Below are 22,146 nucleotides of genomic sequence, written 5' to 3' on the forward strand. Positions count from 1 at the left end.
TATGTCGGTCCAAGGATTTTTTGCTTCATGTTGTGTGCAACATGTATGTGTAGGTGTTTTATCTTTGGAATTTAGTAGATTCACAATGGCAATGTTAGAATTCTTTCATAAATGAGTGAGTCGTCTAATGTGGATGTCAAATTTTGGGTATATAGCATGTGTGTCATGAGTGAAAGAGTGATGATAGGAAATTTCTTTAAAAAATTTGGATATATAGAATAAAATAAAAAATTAAAATAACTTTTACATGTCCATCAGAATCACCCGTAAAAGATAAAAAGTGAAAGAAATTATAGAGAGACTCCACAAAATTAATGTAGGATCAATTAAGTCAAAAGATATATTACACCTTTTAGCATAATTATTAACGGGTAAAAAAATAAATCATTTTGTGCTTTTGAGACAAATTAAAAACTTATGGTTAATAATTTTGGCACGAAATCCACTGACGTTATTAATTACTTCTAATTTATATACCTATTGATATGTTATTAATTACTAAAAATAATAAATTATTTGGCACAAGGTTTAATGCGGTGAGCACTATCATTAAATTACTTGTATTAAGGTAAAGACGAGGAAAATTAGTTAATCCTATAATATGCATCGGGAGAATCTTGTTGAAGATAATATAAATAAATATTTACTACTTTTTTAAGAATTAAAGTTTTTTAGATCGAGATAGACAAATTCAAATACTGATAGAAGGTACTATATACACCTGGAGTTGTCTTATAATTTCTATCGTGCACTATAATATGGATCTGTAGAAATCTCTGCTTTATAGGGCATAACCTGTGTTTTATGGTTTCTTTAAAAAAAATTCCTCAGAAATAATTTGTACCTTCAGGCATAAGTCCGACAATATGAGCTAGTTTTTAATAATAAGGGTAAAAAATTGTCTAACATTGAACTTATTCCCCAGGGCAAACATTGTCAATTAAAAATTCTTGGACAACAAAATGAGTAGTAAGAACAAACCTTGTCAACTTGTATAGTTCTGAAATCTGCATTGGTTATATTACATCCTTTTGGAAGTAGGCCAAAAAAAACATGGAAATTAATTGTTCATCATACAACTTCTATTGGAAGTAGCAAAGATTTGAGGAAGGCTAATCAAAATCTTGCTAGTAGCCTTCCGTATGGAAATCCAAAAATAGCACGCCTTGTTTAGTTACTTACACATCTATATCTGAGCAGAGCAGAGAGAGAGATTTTTCAATTCAAGGTTGAAAGTTATTATTTATGAACCACCTGGGGCTTTAGTTTCAGCCATCTCCAATGATGGCGCCACCGCCTTCTCTTTTGTCTTCAAGAAGCTTCTTGCATAAAGGGATCCAAACACGATAACCTGAAAAAAAAAAATCAAACTAGAATACTTTGTTTTTTTTCTTTTTTAAGTAAAATCAACACAGAGAGCTTCATGCTTACAGCTCCGATGCATTGCTCCCAGCTCAAAGGATGGCCAAACCACAAGCATGACAATAAAATGCTCACCAACTACACATATTTAATTAGGTGCCACAGTTTCAGTTTAAAGGGAACAAGACATTCTCTTTTTTTTTAAACTCTCAAACTATTTCTGAATACCTGTCTTGTGGTCATTATGGTTGCAAATGTTAGAGCACCAAATGTGCGGATTGTGTAAGATATAAAAAATTGACTTGCAGTTGCTACCTGCAACCGAAATACAATATCAGTTTCGTCCTCCCAATTTCTCCATTTCAAAAGTTAAAAAAAAAAAAAAAGTAGTAATTGGTTTCTTGACATGCAACTTTCAGTAACAGCAAGGTTTGATAACACAGATACTTGGACAATTGTTTAAGCAAAGCAACTCTACAGGGAAATTACAGTTGAAAGCAGAGCAATATCAAAGAAACAATCATGATGGCGGGATACAAAATCTATTGCCATGAGAAGACTGCCTTGCAAAATTAGACCTGCATGGAAAACAGAGAACAGAATCCAGTTGGTATCTAGTCATTGGATAAAACCTAGATAAACATCACAAGTAATATAAAGCGTGATAACATTAGTTATAACCAGTAGTACCTACGGTAAAAACTATTAATAACTAAATAGCAGGAAGCAGGCATAAATTTAGACACAACCCGTAGCCTGCATTGTGTGTGGATGTTTCTGCTAGAGTTTATAATCCACAATAATGTAAGCAAAAGTGTATGATAAATCCTTTATAGTAAATATATAGTGAAATATTTGAGAAAGATTAATCGAGTGCAATGATATCAATACCCAAAATCTTTTGTAAGTTCACAACTCATTCAAAACCAAACATCGCTGAAGCTTGGAAGCCAACCAATCAGCATGTGTGTGACAAATTTTCTGTGAAAAACTTCAAAAATCATTATTACATTAAAGATTTTAGGTAAAACATTAACAACAATGAGGTACCTAAAAATAAAAGCCACAATCTTCCGTCCTATGTTGCACATGAAAAACATTGAGACAACTGGATATATCATGCTCAGTGAGAAGACACTCTAAACAACGGAATGGTTCAGCAAACTATCTTCTGGAAATGTGAAGTGAATTTCTCAAATGTCCACCAAATACACACTCAATACTTGCAAAGGCCTTCTTTAAAATGGTACTGTATTCAATATTAGCAAAGACTAGTTACCCAATTCCAAAAAATTAGATCTTACCAATGAAACTAAGAAGACATGAACAGACCGTTGTATAGAATATTTGATTGTGTATTTCCATATCATAGCCTTTAAAAAGTTTGTCCTGGAAAGTACTCGTGAAGCCATCAAACCTGCGAGATCAGATGACTGATAAAGCTTGTAACTAACCAGAAAAAATATGGAGACACCAGCGAAGTGCAAACATTCATTCGATTCTCAAGGAGGAAATAACAATAAATGGTGTTGCTCCTTCAATAGATAACTATCTCAACAACCTAAACGGCAAAACTATATCCTGCGGAAAACATCAGAAAAGGCAGGGAAAAGACGGAACAAAACTGAAGAATATGAAAATTGCCAACAGTATATTTTCTTTCTGATGTAAAATTTGTAGATGTGTTTGCCTTGAGTATTTGATATATATGTGACTCGTGAAAACTAGGATATTTCTAATATTTTCGTTTATGTTAACATCAAAAATTTCATTCCGACAAGCACCAAATAACCTTCCTTGCATTAGCACTTGGATGGAGGTGGAGAACTATGATTTTGACCATTACATTTCACTCAGGTGTTTTCACAATTCTTCAGTTGACCAATTAATTAGGCTTTGAGGGTTGGACCACAGCATCGAAAAGTAGAATTGACAGGGGAAAGACATGAAGTAAATTTGAGAATGAGAAATAAGTAAAAGAAATATGATCCAAAAACAATTTCAAAGCAGAAATACTTTTCGACAGTAAATATGGTTTAGAAAAGGATTCAGTCAGTCATTCTTTTGGTGATACAACAGAATAAGTGAGATGATGCAGTGAACAAGTAAAAGAGAAGCGATCAGTGTGTAAAATTTCAATGAACAAATATCAGTCAAATTCACATTATGAGATGGTAAGTTGAAAGACAATTTTCAACAAGGTCGGGCACACAATCTTCTTGAGGAAACAAGTCTTGACATTTAGCAAACCCGTTCCGTAACTTAGCGTTTTGTTAATCCAATATCTAAAGGTTTAAAAGTGCTGGAAGATTATGTGAGTTATGACTCATACCCAAGATAGCCTATCATCAGAGAAACTCCCCAGACCGTGCTTTCCCTTCCTCTATTGAAGGGACTGATGTCACCTGCACCCTTAAACCAAACACAGAAAGGCAAAAGCATTACCAAGTGGAGTGATCCTAGAAGCTAATGCAAGTCCAGAAATTAACAAGCCAGATACAAGCATGGCTATCAGCCAATCCACAAAAAAATATCAGTAATACTTTTACAGGAAAAATGGGATTTAGCACTAAACAGGAAGTACACATCATTAACGAATTCTGCAAACTAAAGCTTCTTTCTACAAAATTAATCCAGTCCTCTCTGCTAGTTGGGATATTCTTAGCGCTCCCAATATATTCCCAATATATACAAAAACATGAATCTTTTAGCAAGCATATTTATTTTGGAGAATCAGTAAAAACTATGAAAACTTGTCAATTGCTGGTAATAATATACAACAAATAGGTGACACAATTAACAAGATAAACCACAGCATCCACTTTAGCTTTTCCAAATCAATCTCGTTCCTCGTGGTAGTTTTCATTCATTCTAAAGGATGGAGACAAAGAACTACCCATTCTCGTAGAGTTATAGGGAGGTATAGCACAACACCTCAGAACTTTGATGTTGCTTGCAATTTGCAAAGAACAACAAATACTCCCACTGTCCTATTTTATGTGGCACCATTTGACTTGACACGGTGTTTAAGAAAAAAAGGAGGACTTTTGGAACTTGTGGTCTAAAAGAATTCTTAAATATTTTTTTCAAGAATTGGTAAACTTTGTATTCTTCAGCATTAAGGAACAACAATTCTTTGATATTTGTGTGGTTGAACATCATCATTAAGGGTGAAAGGTGAAATTCGTTTTGGGACGGACTAAAAAGGAAAGGGTGTCACATAAAACAGGCGGAGGGAATAGAAAGTTTAGTTAAATATCTCAGTGAACCTAAAAATCTGACCATCATCTAGAGCTACAACCATTCCACGGTGAGGACATGGCATGTGTTCTTTAAACATGGATGCTATATTTCTGTGTTGTTGGAGGTCATAAATAAGAAGTACTGTATATTTTAATTTTAGAATTAAAAAAAAAGAATACAAATCATATTTGATATTTCAGTTCTTACCCCAAGTAAGGCCATTATACCTTCTAATTAAATTATATTCTATATAAGTTCACATTGACCAACTTTTGGGACTAGATTAAACAGTAGCTCATGCACATGAAAACTTCAATAATTTGATTGTTTGACACTATTAAAATGAGCAAGTAACATAAAACGCAAACAAGAAAATAACTGTGTCACCTAAGAACCTAGTGAAACCATAGTTTTTTTTTGAGAAGGACCTAGTGAAACCATAGTTTAAGAGATGTTGTACTCAACGACTGCCCAAATAGCAGGAGTGCTGCAATATCAAAGTGCTTATATCACAGCTAGTTAATAGTTTTGATAGGATACTTGGACGTCATGACTCCTTGGTGGTGAATTCGGTTACTTATGCAAGACTCAAGGGCTCAACCTTCAACATGTTTGCTAGAAGTCTCTTCTGGACAGCCACAAAAGTATGACTCTGAGATTCAACTTGGAGGACCCTTATGCTCCAAAAAAAGAAAGCACTGGGGCACCATTGTGCAGTTTTCAATAGTGAGAGCATGAAGTTTAGCTTCAGGAAAGTTTAAACTTAGGGGTCGGGCCTTCAGGGTAATTTTATCAATATTAGGCAAAAAACTATGCTCTGAAACTTGAGTTTATTGATACTTAGGTATCCAATCCAATAATTGGAGTTTCCAACTGCTTCAGAGACTAATTAAGTAGTGCAACATAAAATGTAGAAATTCTCATACTCAACTCAGGATGCAAGTAGATCTTTTATAAAGATTTGCAAAGAATTATCTTCTTTGTTTTTTTGGTTAATTTGGAGGGTAAAGTTAGTATCATTTAAGGGTCTGGAAATCCTTTCTGGAGTTCTCCGACTTGTCCCCCCTCGCCAAACAATGTAAAAGAAAAAGATATATGAAATACTAAGCAGCAGGTAGATATAATCAGAACTGAGAGGTTGAACAAAAGAAATCATTTCTTGAATTTGAAATTAAAGGCATAACGTGATCTCATGTGGATGACAGGCTGATTCACCAGGAGGAGCTTTGAACATCAACAGTCAACAGCATCATCATCTTAAATTGGTTTTAAGGTTTTTTGTGTTTTGTACTGAATGAACATGGAAAAGCATGAGATCATTCAGCAGTACTCAAAGATAATAGAAGACAGTTTCAGTAATTAAAAAATGATACCATCGTGTGACATCAAAAACACATCATTTATGAAATATTTACGAAAATGTAAACATCATTTATGAATGTTTGACATGATCAATATATTCTGAAAAGTGAAAACAATTCTTGAAATAATTTGAGAAAGTAGCAATTTGTATAATATCCAACAGGAAATTCAAAACAAGATATTAGTAATACCTGATACAGAATAAATAATGAACAACCCAGAGTTACTAGGAATGCCAAAAGATAGTCCTGTCCTTGGTACTTCTTTTGCATAATGATAGCACCCCAGATCTGCATCAGCAGAAAAGGTAAAGAGAACAACATCAACTAGAAAGGACAGTTAAATAATTATGATCTGTCTACACAAGAACATTGTAAGCAAGATGACATCTAATTATCAGACGCCTTAAAGAAAATTATACAAACAGACTTTTCCAGTGTCAGGGGTGAAGGAGTTCTTGGTTTGCTTTATTATATCTAGTATGACACACAACCTAGCAAACTCCAACAGTTTTAGTGTTGCAATAAACTTCAGTAACATACCTATTAACCAGACAGTTGGATTTCCATAAGAATGAGTAAAATTCTAGAATTAAAAACGCAAAAGGATTTTCAAAGTAGACCAATATGATATCATGGATGTGATAATTCCAAACAAAATGCTTTTGCTAAGCCTAAAAATAGCAATACCAAAACTCAAACACATGCAATAGAGCTTTATTCATTTATATATGAGAGAAGTCCAGATCAAGAGGAATTGCATGCAGTAGTTACTAAGCAACTACAGCAATCTATCCAGCAACTTAACTTACCATTACAGGTATCATCTTGGCACATTTTGCCAGGGTTTGAACAGGAAAACTAACATACTTGAGAGCCTGAAGAAAGAAGTCATCACAGCCAATGCTTCGTTATATGACAAGTTGATAAATCTTCTAACAATTTTAACTCATTTTTCAGTTCTTTCTCCAAATGTTCTTAGTTTACCTCATACTGACAAGTAGTTGTAAGGATGTTAGAAACAGAAACAACACCATATTTATAGAGTGGAGCTACTGGGTCCAAGGCCTTCTTACTTGCCTGAAATTTGAAAAGAATAAAATGAAAGGAGCAAACTGCAAACTGTTCTTACAAGATTCATAGGAATAACAAGTAAATCAGATTAGAGAAAACATAAGAATATTTGCAGTATTATATAAGCCTTCTGCTCTTAATACACAAAAGAAAGTAGATGAACAAAGCCAGAAATCTTTCCACTACCAGTAAAACTCCGGCAGAGACCGCAGAGGTGGTAATCCGATTGCAAAAGACAAGAAACAATGAGTACGAAAAAAATTCTTTGTTCAGGCCGTAGGGAACTCTCATGATTTTTTCCTGCAGGTACAAATTCCACCACCATGTTGAAGATAGAAAATACATCAAATTGTAAATAGAAGCACAAATGTTTTGCTTTACCAGTACACAATGGACAGAAGCGTCAAGTACTGCTGAACATATATATATACTATATAGGCGGATGGTTAAGCAGGCAATTCACTGATGAAGCTACAGAAAGAGATTGAAAAAAAGGACAGCTTGGCTACTGGGATTCCCTTTTAAAATTAAACCAAATTTCACTTAAGAAAGAAGCCTTTGGGAAGGAGGGTCAATCGAGGAACTAGATCTTAAAGTGATCATCAGAGAAGTTTACTTTTTACTAGGTACTGGAGTCTATAGTTAAATTACAAGCAAAACTCTATGAAGTGTTGAAATGACAAGAAACTAGGAAGCAACAAATTGTGCAGAGATATAAAAAGGTCTTCAGTCCCACTCCCACCATGCTGAACAGAGAAGACAAAACATGAGCCATATGATAACGCCTCAAGCTTACAGCTGGACTTTACCAAAATTGAGCTCTTAATCAACTAATGGAAAATCTAAAAATTGTTATTACATGTGTAGACAGTTTCCCCTAGCAGATAATTGTTAGCGAGAACATGTAATTAACTTCCCACCTTTGGGATTATATTGGATATGTTGAGAACATGTCATTACTGACTCATTTGTGCATATTATTAGTGAACTGCCTGAGAGACTCAAGGCAAGCGGTTAGAGCCTCCTGCACTTCTCCACACATATCACAAAGGCAGTTACTTTTCCTTTTTTGTTTCTTTTCAAATATGAAATACATAAATATCAAACTTCTATTTGTTTCTCCTCATTTTCTTTTAGGCGTCATAAAATCACTAAAATCTTTACGCCTAAACCCTTCAACTGTTATATTAGCTTCACCTATCAAAACAAGATGTATAAGGCATACTAGTTCTTGTAGATGTGCTTATTACGCTTGTATTAATCAAACAGACACACACTGTGAAGATCATGATACAGCAGACCTGTAAGATGCCATAAATGACGAGAGTAGACATGATTCCAACCACTGCAAAAGTTCCTTTGGCTATCTTGTTCTCCTTCAACGGCAACAATGGTGGCTCCGCCATATCCCATCCAATCACCTCCGCCTCCGCCGCCACCAGCTCTATTTATCAAAACAATATTGAAAAATAAATTGACCTAACCAGTGTTAGCATGCGCGCAGATATACATTTATTTATTCATTTATAACAGATGTGCAGAAGCCGGAAATGAGAAATGTGTAGCTAACCTGGGATTAAGAAACTCTAGAATGTCCGTCGGAGTTCAAAGTTGCGTTCGACGGAAAATCAACTCCGAGTATTATCAGAACTTGGAAGGTGGAAGAGAAGAGTGAGATTTATATAATAATAATAATAATAATAATAATAATAATATGAAGATGTCAGGGCAATCGCCGGCGAGTTTACGCTTTCCTCTTCTCGTTTTCCTTTTTCAATAATTTTGGTAACTTGTCCTCCTAGTGTCAGGACACGTCATATTTGCAAGTTTCATACGAGATACTAATAAATACGGAAATTATTTTATGATTCATTTCAAAAGAAAATAAATTAGTTTATGATAAATATAGTAAACTAGTTTTTGGGTACGCGCCACGCGCGTGTGGCTATATAAATAAAAATATTTTTGTAAAAATTGTATATTAGCAATATTTTTAAGTTGTATTATTTGTTATAAAATAGAAAATACAAATTACATTTCTTAAAATTGATAAGCATCCTATATGGTGTTTTTGTTTCTAAGAATCAAAATCCAAAAAACTATATATAATATTTAAATGAATAAGTGAAATGGTATGTGCTACGTTAATGAAATATGTGTAAAAATCAGTAACATATAGAAATTTTTTACCGTAAAATTAATGTCGTGTGTTGCACATATTAAGCCCTAGCAAGGAAATTAAATAATAAGTGTCATGAGTGTATTATTCACTAAGAAATCTCCTTGACGAATCCAACAATATCCATAGCTGAAATTCTTGCACAAATCCAACAATGTTCATAGCGTATTTTAATGGCTTTAACTTTGACATTGATTGAGAAATAACTACTCAGAAAAATGATATACTCTTCTTTAGAGCCCATAAAAATGGAGGAAAATGAAAATTATTCTTGGCTTTATATAATACTCTCACTTTAAATGATTAATTAGGTCCCTTTAGCTTCTTTTCATGTATTGATCGTTTAAAATAACATGTATTAATATATTAATTATGAATTTCATTGTATTGAAATTTACAACTTTTAAGATTCTAGCAATGTAAATGCTTCTATATTTTAGTTAATATGCAATTTAAATCTCTACCTATTTACTCTCATTAACTAACATTTGTCTCTTCATTTTCTTTAACATTTAGATTATTTAATTTTCACAACTCTTCAAATATTCTCAATTCATTAATAGTAAAAAAAGTTAACTGCTCAATATTTTTCAAAAATAAAATAATCAAATCAAATATAAATATAATATTTTTATTTAATATAAGAATAAAATGGCAATTCAACTTTAGGAATTTCCCGTTTGTAATATAATAGATACATTAGTAAATGTGATTACTTGATATTAAAATAAGATATCAAACTCCTTGACAGTTGATTCAAGCATTTTCTAAAAATATCAAATGGTACAAAATTAATAAGTAGCGTTATTCTTGTAACGTTCGCACAAAAAAAAGTGCATTAAAAGTAAAAGTCTATGATGCCATAACAATAAAGTAGATCAATAGATACTACTTCAAAATTATATAAAAGTTGGAAGGGAAGTCAAATTTTATAACCAAAGAAAAGAGCAACTAAATTATGTAAAGATAAAGATAAGTAAATCTAAGAGAGCCACAATTAATTCCCAGAGCAACTCAGTTTGGTGGCGGGAAGAAAATCTCTTCTGCACTTCTCTTGGAGCTGAATAGCTTCTCCACAGCAGGTGAGACCTTAAAAGCAGCCTGCAGCACTTGTGGGGATAGAGCCTTCCAGGTTGAAGTCTTTCCAGCCAAGTGAGTGAATATTGGACTGTCAAATAACAAGATAGTTAGTTTTAAGTTAGAACCTGAATTATCATTTAACAATGTACAAAAACAAACATACTTTGGGGTAGTGATGATGGAGAACCAATCCATGCCATCAGGATCACCAATTTTTGAGACAACACAGAACCTTGGAACAATGAACAGATTACCGGCTTTGAGGTGTGCTTCCAGAACACGCTTACCATCAGGGCCAACCACCTCAACTCTGCCACTGCCTCTCACAATGTAAGTAACCTGAAGGGCTGAGTCACATGAAAAACCGGGAGAGCACATAGCACTCCCATCCAACCTAACAAGATCAGCACCAAGTCCAACTTCACCAACCAATGGCAAGTTCTTGGTATTCAAAACAACCACCTTTCCACCACCCTTGATATCCACATCCAATGGGGCTTCCTCACAGTTGACAACCATGCCATCCCTGTTGGATTGCATAGGCTCAGGCATTTGGAACCCTGCATCCAGCTTCACAATCCCCTTAGCAGTCTGGGAGCTAACTAGAGTCTTAGCAACACTCTCTTCAACATCCCATGCCCTGCTAACAAACTCAGTTGAGAAACCAGTGAAAATCCCGTTGGAGCCTGTCAAGTACATGTCAGTGAAGGAACCAGCCTTGTGTGCAGTTTTGGTATCACCAAGGAAGAGAAGCACAAGTTCCGTATCGTCTTTGTTGTACCACCATGTTACAACACCAAAAGGAAGAGCAATAGCATCACCCTTCTTAATGGCTATCACCTTCTCTTCTTTCTCAGGAAGAACAATTCCAGCAACTCCACAGCCTGATCACATAATACCCAATGTGATCAGTATAGAGAAAACAAACTTCTAATTGACACCGTTTCAATGTTTATGGAAAAAAACAGGATTTCCATACTGTAACACAGATGAACCCAAAGCAATCAAATCCAAGACTTATCTAACCCATAAACTCAAACAACTAAAATTCCATCAAAACAAAGCAAAACCCAATGATTCATAAACAGAATCCCCAAATAAAAATTTCGTCTACAGATCAAAAATTGAAGAAGAACCCACAAATCAAAACAACAAAATCCATGTCGCGAATAGAGTATTAACTATAATAACAAAAAAAAAACACAATAAACCCGCAGAAAAAGAAAACCGTTACGATTACCAGCATAAAAAAAAAAGCCCCAAATTGTTACCTTGAAGAACATAAGCGACCTTAGCAGAATCAGAGTAACGAGGCAAAGCAAATCCATTCTTTGACAGAGCAATTTTGGCAGCGCCAATATTTCCTTCCTTCAACATGGGAAGCTCATTAGGGCACCATGCATGATAAGAACCACCATCTCCTCCATAAATTTGCTTAGCCAACTTTGGGGTTAGATCAACATCCATATCTCTCTTAATCAATCAAGAACAACTAGAGAATCGATTCGTAATTTGTTAAAGCAGAAACAGAGAAGAGAAGCAGATGATTGTAAACTCAATGGAAGTTTGGTATTTATAGACCGAAGATTTTCACTTTCAAAATTATGTAGGATTAGGACTTTAATTAAATTAAAGATAAGCAAGGATTAGGACTTGAATTAAATGAAAGATTAGTACGATTAGGACTTAAATTAAATTAAAGAGTTTGTGATTATACTAATCAGGTATTTGAGAGTTTTAGGAGGTAATGGTCTGTCACTAAACAGAATAAAAGTGTGATTAGGAGACGTGACTTATTGGTGGAAAATAATAACAAATTAAGAAAAATATTTCACGTGGATTATTTTTTAAATTAATTTGTGGGTTACTAAATATATATAGTTTTTGTTTCCAACAGAATTTTATTTAAAAAATTATCCATGTTGTAAATTTTTTTTGTATCTATCTTTTTTAATTTTTAGATGTGTATAACTATACATTTAAATTTATAAATACCATATAGGATGTCACTTATTGTGATGTGTGTATCTATTTATTTAATTATATATATATATATATATTATGAGCTCACTTGCTAAATTTAAATTATTATGAGCTCACTTGCTCAATTATAAAAAGACTATTTTAAAGGTTTAGTTTGGTGTCTCCAATCAAGGACGTGACATGTTAAAATGACATATGTAGTTAAATTAAAGACCAATAAAAAATAGGTTACATGTGACATGTTTTAATTAATTAGCTATTGAAATTTTAATTTTATATAAATATGTTGTTCGAAAATAACTTAATTTAACATAATATGAGTTTTTAAAATCTCACCCTAATATCTTTTAAGTTTTAGATAATATGATTATATGATATATATATGAAAAGATTATCAATTCAATTTTTATTATGTAAGATCATGATTAAAAGTTAGGTCTATGATTGAAGTAACATGCTTGAACACAATCTAATAAAAAATAAAATTTATTTTTAAAAGATATAAAATTTAAAATAAAATGAACACACAATTCAGTTTTAAAGTAATATGAATCAACAAAAATAATACTCTAGGAAATTAAATATTAAAATATTGCATTGGCTTACGAATATTCCATTGAAAATAACTTTTAAATAGCGAGCTAAATAAATTTTTTTGAATCATGATAAATAATTTGAGACGAAATAAGTAATCTCATCTAATGTTAAACATTAACATGCATTATATTTCTATTGTTCATCTGTATTTGTCAATTTTAAATGTTACACGTTTATTAAAAAATAACAATTAAAACAAGAATTTTATTATAATATTTGTATTTATTGTTTACTTTTATATAACTTCAAAAATAATTTTAGTTGAATAATTAATATTAAAGTATAAATATTTTGAAAATATAATTTTAATACAGAAATGAATTTAGGGATAAAAGTATATAGAAGTGAATGAATGGATAAGCATGTAAAAATAACTAATAATTAAGTAAAAGTTTAGCCAAGTAATAATTAGGTTTGAATATTTCAGTTTAACTAAAACTGTAATTCCGCAAAGCCCTTATTCATCTACAATACTGTTTCCATCAGTAACGGAACTCATTTTTCAGTTTATAAATAGCAAAAGTGTGATGATTGAGTTAGCAATTACTAAATTCCTACTATGGATATTGATCTAACCCCCAAGTTGGCTAAGCAAGTTTATGGAGGAGATGGTGGTTCTTATCATGCATGGTGTCCTAATGAGCTTCCCATGTTGAAGCAAGGAAATATTGGCGCTGCCAAACTTGCTCTTACAAAGAATGGATTTGCTTTGCCTCGTTACTCTGATTCCGCTAAGGTCGCCTATGTTCTTCAAGGTAAAAAACAATTTATATTTTTTGGGAATCCTGATGTTTGTGATAATATTATCCTGGTCTTAATTACATGGATGGATGGATGGATCAGGTAGTGGAGTTGCTGGAATTGTTCTACCCGAAAAAGACGAAAAGGTGGTAGCCATTAAGAAGGGTGATTCTATTGCCCTTCCTTTTGGTGTTGTAACATGGTGGTACAACAAAGAGGATACCGAACTTGTGATTCTCTTCCTTGGTGATACCAAAACTGCACACAAGGCTGGTTCATTTACTGACATGTACTTGACCGGCTCCAATGGGATTTTCACAGGTTTCTCAACTGAGTTTGTTAGCAGGGCATGGGATGTAGAAGAGAGTGTTGCTAAGACGCTAGTTAGCTCCCAGACTGCCAAGGGGATTGTGAAGCTGGATGCAGGGTTCCAAATGCCTGAGCCTAAGCAATCCAACAGGGATGGCATGGTTCTCAACTGTGAGGAAGCTCCATTGGATGTGGATATCAAGGGTGGTGGAAGGGTGGTTGTTTTGAACACCAAGAACTTGCCATTGGTTGGAGAAGTTGGAACGGGTGCTGATCTTGTTAGGTTGAACGCAAGTGCTATGTGCTCTCCTGGTTTCTCCTGTGACTCAGCCCTACAAGTGACCTACATTGTGAGAGGCAGTGGCAGAGTTGAGGTGGTTGGCCCTGATGGTAAGCGTATACTTGAAACACATCTCAAGCCTGGTAATCTATTCATTGTTCCGAGGTTCTGTGTTGTCTCCAAGATTGCTGATCCTGATGGCATGGATTGGTTCTCCATCATCACTACGCCAAAGTATGTATAGATTCACATTGGTTGATTAGTATTATTATTTTTTAAAATAGATTCTAACCTTGCATTTGTTATAATGTAACAGCCCAAAGTTCACAAACTTGGCTGGAAAGGTTTCACCATGGAAGTCTCTATCCCCACAAGTTCTGCAGGCCTCTTTCAAGGTTGCACCAGAGGTACAGAAGCACTTCAGCTCCAAGAGAAGTGCAGAAGAGGTGTTCTTCCCACCACCAAACTAAACTCATCTGATTCATGTAATAAGTTGTTAGCTAGAGTTTCAGGAATCTACACCTTAGGCTCAAGCTATTCAAGTTTTTACAATAATATATAGTAATGGATCTTTTGTTATCAAGTTTTAACTTCAAACAACTTATATATAATAATAATAATAATATATAGTAATAGATCTTCTTTTATCAAGTTTTAACTTCAAACAACTTATTTTCTCTTGATTATTAGAGTCAATCAACTAATCAAGAGTAACAACATATTTTTAAAAATATTATTCATGTGAATTAATATAATATTATTTGTTGAAGCTACCATTCAACAAAGCCGAACGGAATTAACAAATCTTAATTCTTCATGAATACTTAATTACTTTTCCTATGAACATTTTTAAAAAAAAAAGAAAAAACATTTCACGGCCTTCCCTCCATCCCCGCCAAAGAATAAAGGTGAAAAACTGGGGAATTGAGAAATTGGAAAAATTGATGGCGGCATTGATGTATTTGGAGTGTGGTTACCCATTAATTGACTCCGATTTCCGCAATTTCTGTGCTTCTCACAACATTATTTCAGGTTTCCTTTTCTCTATACTCTTATTTATACCAACAACAATTTGGTTATCTTCCATATATAAATATATTGTGTGGATTAAGGATTTGAAGCTTATGGGCTGATGTAATAATCTCAATTTGATAACTGACTTCACAATCGAATAGGAGCAAAACCTATTGGTTTCCAGAAACACGTACCTAAAGCTTTGGAACCGACCTCTGTGTGTAAGGGCTAAGACTTAGCTAGCGATTGACCATAGATTTGGTGGAAACTTGAAAGAAAAAATACTTTTGGGATTTCACTTTTTTTTTTCTTACATTTTGTGAGTGCAACTTGAGGGCCGGTTGGTTTGGGCTAGTTTATGGAACTTGAGATTTTTCAAATTATTTTTTATAAAATCTACTCTCAAAATCTATTGTAAAATGGGAACTTAGTTGGTGTCATTTAGAGGCCAACTTCATTCCAATATCTTAATGCTGATATTATTTTGGGAAAATTGTCCTATTAAACTACAACATTTATGTCACTTACCCTAAAAGATAAACAACTGATTTTGTTAACTTATGCAACTGCTACACCAGTTTCATCTTTACCTGAGAAGTGATACTACTTTCATATAGAGGGAAGCTCATTTTAGATCGAAATTTATGCTTTTGATATGGAGGAACATGTATTATAACTATATTGGGGGTTATCCTCTCTCTTTGTTGATCTATATTTTGGTTTGATTGTGTGAGAAGAGATGACTATCTTTAAAATGACAAAATGGTGCATGTCATGGGTTTGAACCATGCCACAGATAAAAGCCTAGTGTTTAAATGGAGAAAGGTAGAGTGAATCCATTATCCAGCAGGTTTCAAACTGTGCACCAACCGCCCCTCGAGAATTTCTCAATCATCAAGAAAATATCAAAGATGTATAGGAGTTGGTTGTTGTTGTTGGTAGGGGGGGGGGGGGGGGGGGGGAGGGGAATTGGATTCCCATCCATATGTGATTGTTTAACGCTGATTCTCATATTTGACACCGCCCGTCCAACTCCATTTTTCCTGTATAAGCTTTTTAAAATAATTTGGAAGACATTATTAAAAGAATTTGATCCTTTTGTACCCAAAATAGACAGTTTACTGAATCTTTTGAAGTAATGCTGGCGTTAACAATTGAATTGTACTCCATTCTTTCAATTTTAGTGTCCCAATTGGTTTGGATACGACTATTAAGGTAAAAGTTAAAAGTTATATTATGGATCCAGAAGTGGAGATAAAGTCATCTTATTGAAATTTTTGATGTTGTGTAGAACAAAAGTGGGTTCTAAAGCATCTTTTAAATAAAAGAACTTAAAGTATTAAGAATTGTAGTGGTGAAGTGTTCCTAAAGGGCAGGACATAATTCTAGGATACCCTCAAATAGAAAGTTAATTTGGAACAAATGATTTATGGATAAAATTCAATTTGTGTTCTAGTCATATTATTTTTGTTTTATTGTTTCCACAGTTGAAGACTTTCTCCTGCATGATCTTTATGTGTTAGTGATTTCAACCGAACAGCATCATAATTCTGAGAGATTGAAGGAGGTTTTATCTGCCACATATGTAGTTTTCATATATCTGCTCTTTGGTATTCCTATAATGATCTGTACGTTCATTTTACTCATAAAATAGGGGATCACCCAGGTTCTGACTATCATTAACAAGCAGCATCAACCATGGGTAGATGGCCAGGAGTTGTTGGATGATGCTTTACAGAATAAGCGCTTCTTACCTACTGGATGCAGAAGGTAACAATGCAACGCCCGATACTTTTAAAACTTCCTTGACAGTAAATGACTGATGAATAGGACTACTATGGATCAGCATAGATACATTTCTTCATGGTGGATTAAGAGAGGGATATCTGACGGAGCTAGTTGGTACATCATCCTCTGGTAAAACACAAGTAAGAGCGCATTGATAATTCGAGTTTTATTTTTTGACATGCTTCATCTTTGAAGCCTCATTTGGCTCTCAATTCTGTTGCTGATTTAAGATTATATTTTTGTCCAGATTTGCTTACAAGCTGCTTCAGCTGTTGCAAAAAGCTGGGGCAAAATCATTTTCTTGGACTCTGGAAATTCTTTCTCTCCTAAACGTGTTGCTCAAATTGTCACTCAGACATCAGATCTTTCTGCCTATGAGGTCAAAACTTTTCTAGTCTTCTGATTATCCTTTAAACAGATTTGTAGATCCTTTCATTGTGTGACCTTCCTTACCTGATTTTGTTATTTATTGCTGGCGAAGACAGACTGCATTTCAGTTTTCTGTTTCACAAATCTTTATGTGATCGGAACTCCAAAAGTATCCAATGAAAGTTAGGGTGGCATGGAAACTTCTGGTTAAGATTACTAGATATTTTCTGTGTATGACTGCACATTCTCTATCTTGGACTTTGTTCGCCAGTCGAATCCTTTGTCCCTCTTTTGTAATTCATCGCAGTTGATCTTCTTCATGATAATAACTACACTAGCTCTGTCATAAAACATGTTCTTATGTTGTTTGATATAAAATAACTAGCACCGATCCTTCTGATTGTTCTTTATGATTCACAATTCGTTTTGAACAAATTTGAATAGGAGAACCATGCTGCAAGAAGTATCTTCTTGGGAAAATATCTGTGGTGCTAATTAACAAAGAAAATAAAGTCAGCAGGCGATAATTTAGTTTTCTTCTTTTCTACTACTGCAATGTGAATCAATCTATCTGTTGTTACAATCTATTGTTCCTTGTACCTCGATTATCATGTTGTTGAGTTGTAGTTCTGTTCTGTTACTATCTGTTGTTGTTGTTACTGCTTTTGTTATTATCTGTTATTTCTTGTACTTCCGTTACTTCTTGTTGGAACGGCTTTGGATTGTTTTCCTTGAACCAAGGTCTATTGGAAACAATCTCTCTACCTCTGAGATAGGGTAAGGTCTGCGTACACTCTACTCTCCCCAGACCACACCTTGTGGGACAACATTGGGTATGTTGTTGTTATGTTGACATGTGAATCTCAAGGTCTGGCTTGCGTAGATTCATTTTCCAATTGGATTCTCACTTCTCTTAGTAGGTCAGACAGAGTATGCTTTCTCAAATTCAGTTGGATATGCTGCATTGCATATCTACCGAGAAGTTGTTTTTAATCAGGATATGCTTGCCACAAATTTTATGTACGTCACTGGAGATGTACTGTGTATATTTATCATTTGCCCACATGAATAGTATGGCTGCTGAGATTATCATGCAAGTTTTTGTACCCAACTTTTCACGCCATCTTCTCTTTCTCAGGTGGACAAGGCTCTTCAAGAAGTAATGAACAACATAGTATGTTTCTCAGTGTTTGACATTTTTACACTGTTTGAAGTGCTTCATCAGCTAAAGAACAATCTGAGATCTCAGGTTTTTGGAAATACAACTCTTGTTTCTCTACTCTCATCGCCTCGTCCCTAGATTAGGTACATGTCCTTGGGGCACTCACTTATGAGGGTATGATATGCAGAAAGATCAGCACATAAGAATGCTTATCATTGACTCAATATCATCACTCATTGCACCAGTTCTTGGAGGTGGTGCACATGGTAATTTCTCACTGTAGGATGAACTGATTATTGTGTTAATTCTGGATTGTTTCTTATTTTTTTTACTTTCTTAAGCAATTTAAGAATTAACTTGTGGTTTGCATTTATTGTAGGAAGTTTTTAGTTTTCATTTCTTTAAGGTAACTTCTTGGTAAATGGGAACCCTAATTGGGTTAGATTCTTTTTCTTCTAGTATCTCTAATAGTTTGGCTTGAGGCTTAGTTATTGATGTGTGCTCTCAGACACATTTTTTGTGTGTGTGTGCATGTGAGTTCTCTTTCTTCGATTTTCTTCTGTTGAAGAGTATCCACATGTCATCATAAAAGAACCTTCTTGACAACTGATGCTCAACGTGACAACTAAAGGGATTGTTCCTTTTTTGTGAAACAGGACATGCTTTAATGGTTTCAGTGGGATTTTTACTAAAACGATTGGCACATGAACATGATATCTCCATTTTGGTAAGTTTGGCAGTAACATAACATTAACATGGTCTTTTTGTTTCAGCATTTTTAATTCTCTTTTCTATTCTCTTTAATATATATTTTTCAGCGTTCTTCATTCTCTTTGCTATTACTTTGATATCTGTCATCTTCATAACATGAGCTATTTTATCTGATAAGGATCATTTTCCTTTCTCGTTTTAACTGGATCAGTGTATTATTATTATTAAGCACATAGCACATAAGCCAGAGATGTGAACTTGTCAAGTTGTAACGTACTTACCATCGGCCCCTATTGATCAGTTAGGTTCTATCAAGGCACTTTCAGCTTTGTGTTGATCCACATAGTTTGTTTTAGTCTCAGCAAGTAAATTTCAATTTAATATTCATGATCCCATATCAAGCCATGAAAACAGCCTTTTGTAGAAATATAGGGTAAGGTGCGTTCAATAGACCCTTGCAGTCTGGCCTTTCCCCTGACCCCACACATAGCAGGAGCTTTAGTACACCGAGCTGCCCTTACACATGATCCCATATTGTCCACCCGAACTTTCCTCAATAAGTAATGGAGTATTACTTTCACTATAGTCAGATAAGTTTCTTGATATCCTATTTGTGAACCCAGTGACAGAGCAGCTATTTTTACTAATGAGATTCAAAATATAAAGAAGTAAACAAATGAAGAAGCTAAGGGGATTAAACCCCTCTCTCTCTCTCTCTCTCTCTCTATATATATATATATATATATATATATATATAAAATAATATTGATCTTGTATATACCGTGTAATTATCCTATAGCTCTGACCCTGTGTGTATCTCGTTAAAATATTTACCCTTGTATGCTAGGTCACAAATCACATGGTGGCTGGTGAGAAAGGTACTTCCAAGCCAGCACTTGGAGAGAGTTGGAGAAGCATCCCGCATATTAGGCTTCTGCTATCCAAAGACCAGATTAGTAATATCAGCAGCATATCAGTACTTAGACACCCACACATGGTATGTTTCTTACAAGAACTACTCTATTGTTTCTACTCGGTTCTCAACACCTTATCATACTTCATTTCACTAATCATCAACCATAACACCTGACTCTACAACATCAATTCTTAACTTTCGATTTTGGTTTTATAATGCTATAACAAAACACCATTACCATGTCATGAATAATCATATATCTAATAAAGAATGTTTCATCCAGGCTACTGGAGATAGAGTGGAGTTTGCGTTCCAATAACATCAGGTTTTATAATGCCTGAAATTTTTATCAAAAGTATCAACTTCGATGCTGCTTCATCGTGGGAGAAATGTCATCTAAGGTTGCTGTTGGTGAATTAAACCTAACTGTTTGCTAGTGAAGTAATGAGTTGCTATAAGGTTTCTCAACTATAGATATATACATGGTTATACTTTTTTGGACACCTATTCATTGAAAAAGATAATACTTTATTGCTATATTTCTATGGTATAATTATCATATCATATATTATTATAAGCGGGAAAAAAAATTAAAAATTGAATAATGATTTTACCTTTATTATAAATTAAATTGTCATAAAAATATTTAATTATTTAATAAATATTAAATCATATTATTTTAATAAAAAAGTTAATGACTTTTGCATTTTCTTAGAGTAATTCCTAACTTAAACATCCAATCTAATAATATCTATCATCTGTTTATATGTTTATTTAATTTGATCATAACTAATTGATTAAATATTAAATGTTTCTTAAAAAAAGGATCATTTTTCATTCACTAAATTAACATTGTTTCTATAATAATTTATGATTTGAAACTAAACTTACGTATTCATTAATGTTTCATTGCGAAAAAAAATAATAATCTTTTTTTATCTATTTCAAAGGTTTATTTTAAAATTTACAAGCAATTGAATATGGTTCATATTTAGTTTTGTCACATTATCCAAGAAACTGTTGATATTCTTATGCATTTATTTCATGATTTGCGTTACTTAATTATCTAATTCTTGACTATGTACATTCTCTTATTATTTTTGGATTAATATTAAAATATGATAAAAATATATATTATCATATCAATAATATGGTACAATAAATTTATTTTAAAGTGACTATTCATGATAAACATATTTATTTATTAGCTAAATAGAAAAAGGATACCAATATTCAATTACTTCTTGAGGACAAGAAATTAAAGTGTATGTGTGTATATATATATATATATATATATATATATATATATATATATATATATATATATTATTTGACTTTTCAAATTTATATGTGATTTTACGTTTACTACAACTTTTATCCTATGAATTTAATTCTTCCAAAAAAGTTTCTTATGTGCTACTCCTACAATCCTTATGTGTAGGAGCTCTAAATTGGTGAAATAATGTCATAATTTATGGAAAAAATTGTGAGATTTCTCTTAAACATGATTTTTATCTCTATTTATATAGTTGCAATGTTACTTTGTTTATAAATTGCTTTTAGTTTAGGATTTTTTTGTGTTCAAAAGCAAATTGATTGTTACATTAGATTTCGTTACAATTTTCATCATCAAGACAAGATTGAAAAAGAATAACTAATCGTGTTGCTTATGCGTTTCTTTTTTGTTCTTTGTATTTGTATATCATCTTTGAAAATGAATTTGATAGAACGATTACTCTCTTTTTTTATTATTTAAAGTTGAAATATATAGAATTAGATTAATGGTAGGTTCAGTCAAGATATCATCTTTGTGTTTCATTTAGATGATTGCATACGAATAATAATCTTGAGCTTGTCCAGCAATTATCATTGCCATCATTTCTCCTCCATTGTTCAATTTTTTCTCTGATAATGATGGAAAATAACTAATTGAAGAATTTGTCGAAGGTTGTTGTTTTGTCATCTTTTTAAGAATAT

The 22,146-nt window shown here is 33.3% G+C and overlaps 4 protein-coding genes across 8 annotated transcripts; 2 read left to right on the forward strand and 2 right to left on the reverse strand.

Moving 5' to 3' along the window:
- Positions 1 to 963: 963 nt before the first annotated feature.
- On the reverse strand, positions 964 to 8,916 carry LOC101263578 (UDP-galactose/UDP-glucose transporter 5). Of its 4 annotated transcripts, XM_026028215.2 has the most exons (13): positions 8,611 to 8,788; positions 8,342 to 8,484; positions 7,422 to 7,511; positions 7,227 to 7,340; positions 6,954 to 7,046; positions 6,779 to 6,844; positions 6,159 to 6,257; positions 3,695 to 3,774; positions 2,667 to 2,779; positions 1,852 to 1,940; positions 1,591 to 1,677; positions 1,432 to 1,500; positions 964 to 1,351 (listed from the first exon to the last, which is right to left on the reverse strand). In XM_026028215.2, the coding sequence occupies exons 4-13, from the start codon at positions 7,329 to 7,331 to the stop codon at positions 1,244 to 1,246; spliced, it is 909 nt and encodes a 302-aa protein (XP_025884000.1). In that variant the 5' UTR covers positions 7,332 to 7,340; positions 7,422 to 7,511; positions 8,342 to 8,484; positions 8,611 to 8,788; the 3' UTR covers positions 964 to 1,243. The 4 variants fall into 4 exon arrangements, with proteins under 4 accessions (XP_025884000.1, XP_004251311.1, XP_010313556.1 ...); XM_004251263.5 differs by lacking the exon at positions 7,422 to 7,511 and having other exon boundaries at positions 8,611 to 8,916; XM_010315254.4 differs by lacking the exons at positions 7,227 to 7,340; positions 7,422 to 7,511 and having other exon boundaries at positions 8,611 to 8,916.
- A 1,166-nt stretch (positions 8,917 to 10,082) lies between these two features.
- Positions 10,083 to 12,100, reverse strand: LOC101263875 (glutelin type-A 1). The gene is made up of 3 exons (XM_004251264.5): positions 11,571 to 12,100; positions 10,463 to 11,183; positions 10,083 to 10,387 (listed from the first exon to the last, which is right to left on the reverse strand). The coding sequence occupies exons 1-3, from the start codon at positions 11,764 to 11,766 to the stop codon at positions 10,234 to 10,236; spliced, it is 1,071 nt and encodes a 356-aa protein (XP_004251312.1). The 5' UTR covers positions 11,767 to 12,100; the 3' UTR covers positions 10,083 to 10,233.
- Positions 12,101 to 13,336: 1,236 nt separating this feature from the next.
- On the forward strand, positions 13,337 to 14,792 carry LOC101264181 (glutelin type-D 1-like). Its single transcript, XM_004251265.5, has 3 exons — positions 13,337 to 13,634; positions 13,723 to 14,443; positions 14,526 to 14,792. The coding sequence occupies exons 1-3, from the start codon at positions 13,439 to 13,441 to the stop codon at positions 14,677 to 14,679; spliced, it is 1,071 nt and encodes a 356-aa protein (XP_004251313.1). The 5' UTR covers positions 13,337 to 13,438; the 3' UTR covers positions 14,680 to 14,792.
- A 176-nt stretch (positions 14,793 to 14,968) lies between these two features.
- On the forward strand, positions 14,969 to 20,672 carry LOC101264490 (DNA repair protein RAD51 homolog 4). 2 transcript variants are annotated; one of them, XM_019211252.3, is made up of 10 exons: positions 14,969 to 15,241; positions 16,711 to 16,790; positions 16,890 to 16,993; positions 17,070 to 17,151; positions 17,259 to 17,390; positions 18,519 to 18,629; positions 18,730 to 18,808; positions 19,199 to 19,269; positions 20,101 to 20,250; positions 20,453 to 20,672. In XM_019211252.3, the coding sequence occupies exons 1-10, from the start codon at positions 15,049 to 15,051 to the stop codon at positions 20,486 to 20,488; spliced, it is 1,038 nt and encodes a 345-aa protein (XP_019066797.2). In that variant the 5' UTR covers positions 14,969 to 15,048; the 3' UTR covers positions 20,489 to 20,672. The 2 variants fall into 2 exon arrangements, with proteins under 2 accessions (XP_019066797.2, XP_019066796.2); XM_019211251.3 differs by having other exon boundaries at positions 14,974 to 15,241; positions 16,878 to 16,993.
- Positions 20,673 to 22,146: the final 1,474 nt, after the last annotated feature.

This window comes from Solanum lycopersicum, chromosome 11, assembly GCF_036512215.1.
Source record: "Solanum lycopersicum chromosome 11, SLM_r2.1".
Classification (NCBI taxonomy): Eukaryota; Viridiplantae; Streptophyta; class Magnoliopsida; order Solanales; family Solanaceae; genus Solanum; species Solanum lycopersicum.